Source organism: Ixodes scapularis, unplaced genomic scaffold (assembly GCF_016920785.2).
Source record: "Ixodes scapularis isolate PalLabHiFi unplaced genomic scaffold, ASM1692078v2 PGA_scaffold3__209_contigs__length_174095766, whole genome shotgun sequence".
NCBI lineage: Eukaryota > Metazoa > Arthropoda > Arachnida > Ixodida > Ixodidae > Ixodes > Ixodes scapularis.
The window spans coordinates 34,205,019-34,208,745 of NW_024609868.1; the positions used below are offsets into that span (position 1 = coordinate 34,205,019).

Sequence of the window (3,727 nt, forward strand, 5' to 3'; positions counted from 1 at the left end):
TTACACTGGAACATATTCGGTAGCAGTATTAGTTCGATATTGTGATATTCACGCAATTGCGTGAATCATGTTGCTATTCCTATAATTTCGATTGAGCAATGCAAATGTGTGTATGACTAAGGCCTCGTCGTGCAGAACTCATTGATATTTCATCGTGAACCGTGCACCTTTAAATAACCAATAAAATAAACCGAAAAAGACAACTTCTTACATTTAATGCCAATATGCAGTCTAATTAGCCACATTCTACGTTATAATGTTCACCTATGTGTTCTGTATTACGCTGGGCTCGGTTACGTGATCACATTTCAGTACGTCCTCGCCTTCAACGGGGCACCTGTTGTTCTCGCCGATGTGGCTGGTGATCGTTGCAAGGGACATGGACGCTGAAAAGCAATGCGTGTGTTTCGTGAATACGGTTTCTCCAACCTAGGAAGCGCACAAACATAGCCACACAGCGTCAGTCACGCACGACCTGGCGCGCGCAGCCGGAGCAACGCGGCCGATCGCGAGCGCCTACTCGTGGGTTGGTATTTGCTTCCAACGAGAATGCAACTACTTTTAAAGCAAGATGATACAAGCAGAGACTATGCTACCCTTACGCAGATGCTTTTCGAGCAGATAAATATTATCCACATACCTTTCACGAGCCTCAAGTCACGAAAAGGGTAGGGTTGACGGAGCGTTGTCTCGTGTTGTGACATTATGAAAATGGTCGTGGCCACTATAACCGAAAAGGACATTGTTAGTTATTGTCTGTGCACTTACCTCCTCGAGCTTCTCGAAGAGGCGCACAATCACTTGGTGTCCTCCTCTCCCCGTCCTCGATCGCAAAGAAAAAACAAAGGGACTAAAAAAAGCGAAAATATCTTGCCCCCCCCCCTTTTTATTTTTGTAAAATTGTTTATTTAGATTTTTTGACATCGACGTTAGGGTCTAAAAAAAAGATAGATTCAGGGGCTTGGTGTTGCAAAAAGAGGCTTTGCGGAACTGAAGAGTGCCAAGCCTCCCTTTGCGCTGGTCGATTCGCGTGACAGTGTCACTGCGCTAGACTTTACAAAGATGAAAAAAAAAAAAAAAAAAAAAAAACTTCATTTGGAATTGGAGGGGGGGGGGGCTGGTTCTGACAAAAAAATGTAACGGATTACAAAGAATCCGTTACGTGAAAAATGTAAGGGAATTACTTTAAAATTACTCTAGAAAATATGTAATTATTCCGTTACTAAATTACTGATAAATGTAAGGGATTACAAGTAATTTCGTTACTTAATTGTAACGGATTACGTACAAGTCTGGGCCTGCGCCCCGCGGTCTAGCCCGTACCAGTGCAGATCTCTACACGCGACGCTGACGGCTCGCTCCTCTGTTATGACTGGGCAGACATCGCCACCTCGCGGCGAGCGACGGAGTTAGCGCAACTACACTCGTACTGCTGGGGGAGGGGGGAGGAGCGACTCGAATGAGACGGCCGGAGAAGCCTTCGCGCGCGAGCTTCGGGATCTCGGAGGTCGTGACGTAAGCCGGCTACTTGACACCGCGACTGAGAGATGGCGCTAGCTGCCGACGGCCACGCTAGTTGATTGCGAATGGGGTTTTCACGCGGAGAATCCATCGCGTCGGAGGGGAACATTTGCAGTCGCGATAGCAAATTGCCATTGATATGAGAAGATTCAGTCAAACTCAACCTTCGAAGAAAACTACGTAAAACATATGATTCAAGTGACATATTAGGATGATGCTTTCGTGTCCCGTCGGTTTGCCAAGATTTCTTTCGGGTGAAGTTGCACCTTTCAAAATGCGCAGTGGAGTGTTTTTTTTGTTTTTTTTTTTGCTATGCAAAATATATTTTTAAGTAATATTTTGTGCATAATCCGTCCATTTCTAGCCTACAATGTTCACTTGGGAACTTATTCCTTAAGGCTTACACTTTGTCTCAAAGGGTGAACGTTAAGAAAGTTCCTACATATGTCGCTTACTCAAAGCTGCAGTCGTGCACACTTTTTCGTTCAAAATGTGTATCGAGTGAATGATCGGATTGAAAAAATCAACGCCCGGCTGATTTCTTTTTCGGGGAGTATACCGAGTTTATAAAGCGATGAACACCTCTATATGACTCTCTCAAAAAAAATTGTTTTTTTCAAACTCTAGTGACACATATCAGCAGATATCAATCACCAATTTCTCATTTGCTTCTTTTTTGTAACAATATTTATTAATGTGCGTATGTACACTTCCCAGTTTTCTTCTTCAGAAACAACTCCAACGCGGCCTTTCATCGCTTCCTTAGATTCATGGCTTGCTTTCAAGTGGTGGCCCGCCCCTTTCCTGAAAAAGGAGCAAGTGAATGAGTATCAACAAAATGAACACCAGTGCGCTGAGGCTTCTCTATAGTTCTTTATTTCTGTTTCTTATTTCTTTAATATGACCTTTGATATTTTTTCATTAAAAAAATACTGCGTTTTTGATCGGCCATCGCGCCGAGGTTTTTATGCAGATACCTTGTTTTTGTTTAGCCAAAGATTTTAAGGTATTTTCTAACAATTTATTTGAGATTAGCAATGAAGTACCCACAACACTGCTGCCTGCCTAAATCTATAGTAAATATCGTAAAACGTAGTCGAAGAGGAACTCACCGTTCGTTTAGTAGCCAACGCCGTGACCGACGCCGAAACCCTGAGTGCCGAAACCCTGAGAACCGAAGGAGCCCTGAGATCCAGCGGCACCGGTGTTGAAGCCCTTGGAACCCTGGTTGTAGCCGGTTCCGTACTGGTTGTTGCTGGACGAAGAGAACCCCTGGCTGTTGCGGTGCCCCGCCGAGTTGCTGTAGCCCTGCACGTTCTTGTGCTCGTTGCCGGACGCAAAGCCACCGCTGCCCTGCTTGTGTCCAGCAGCGCCGGCCTGGAAGCCACCCTGAGACGCGCCGGCCTGGTGTCCGTAGCCGGCTCCGAAGCCGCCCACGCCGCCACCGTAGCCCCCGCCGTAGCCGACGCCAGGTCCCACACCTCCGACGTAGCCGGGGCCGCCACCGATGCCACCGCCGAGGAGCGCGCCACGGGCCTCGACTTCCGTCTCGCCGGGGTAGGCCAAGCAGGCACTCACGCCCAACAGCACAAGGGTCTGTGGGGAACGAGACACGTTGGGGGATGACTGATGTTCCGCGGTCGATAAATCAGCCAGAAGAGAACGTTCTTCAGTGACTACACTTTCCCAGCGAGAGTTATGGACCTGGTCATATCGCGAGAGCCACGAGCCATTCAGTGGCGTTCAATGACAACATAAATTTCAGACACAAACTATGTGTATTGGTGCCTTTTTTTAAACTTTAGGGTGGTCTGTGTTCGGTTATACACGTCGAAGAGGGTCAAACCTTGAATAAACTGTCGAACACATCTGGTGATTCGTCGGGAGGCAAAGTACTGATAAAGTAAGTGAAGGAGGAGTAAGGAACGTTGCTGACGTATGTCATCGAGTTTAAAAATAGGAATGAAAAAGCTAATAAAGTGCTTTACAGAAAGAAAGCATGCCATTTCGGCCACTTATACTCTCGTTTTTTTCGAATTGACCTTTGGATTAGTTTTATATTAATTACCGAATTCGCAGTGACATTGCCCAATATTCAGTGCCATAAGCAGATTGAGGGCATCCTTGAATACGTCGTCAGTTTTATCTTCTTTTTGTATAGCCTTTTTTTTTTTTTTTGTTGCTTTTCAACTACAGCTAGCATTCG

The 3,727-nt window shown here is 45.9% G+C and overlaps 1 protein-coding gene across 1 annotated transcript; it reads right to left on the reverse strand.

The window, feature by feature from the left end:
• Positions 1–2,190: 2,190 nt before the first annotated feature.
• Positions 2,191–3,466, reverse strand: LOC8036640 (glycine-rich cell wall structural protein 1.8). Its single transcript, XM_042292699.1, has 3 exons — positions 3,368–3,466; positions 2,634–3,117; positions 2,191–2,325 (listed from the first exon to the last, which is right to left on the reverse strand). Exons 1-2 carry the CDS (start codon positions 3,464–3,466, stop codon positions 2,641–2,643), a joined length of 576 nt encoding a protein of 191 aa, XP_042148633.1. The 3' UTR covers positions 2,191–2,325; positions 2,634–2,640.
• Positions 3,467–3,727: the final 261 nt, after the last annotated feature.

What these genes read in the sequence shown, in the direction of transcription:
- LOC8036640 (XM_042292699.1), bottom strand. Translation starts at nt 3,466, where the DNA reads ATGACATACGTCAGCAACGTTCCTTACTCCTCCTTCACTTACTTTATC. An exon ending in TGTTCGACAGTTTATTCAAG is followed by an intron (nt 3,118 to 3,367) that starts GTTTGACCCTCT and finishes CGTTCCCCACAG; the next exon opens with ACCCTTGTGCTGTTGGGCGT.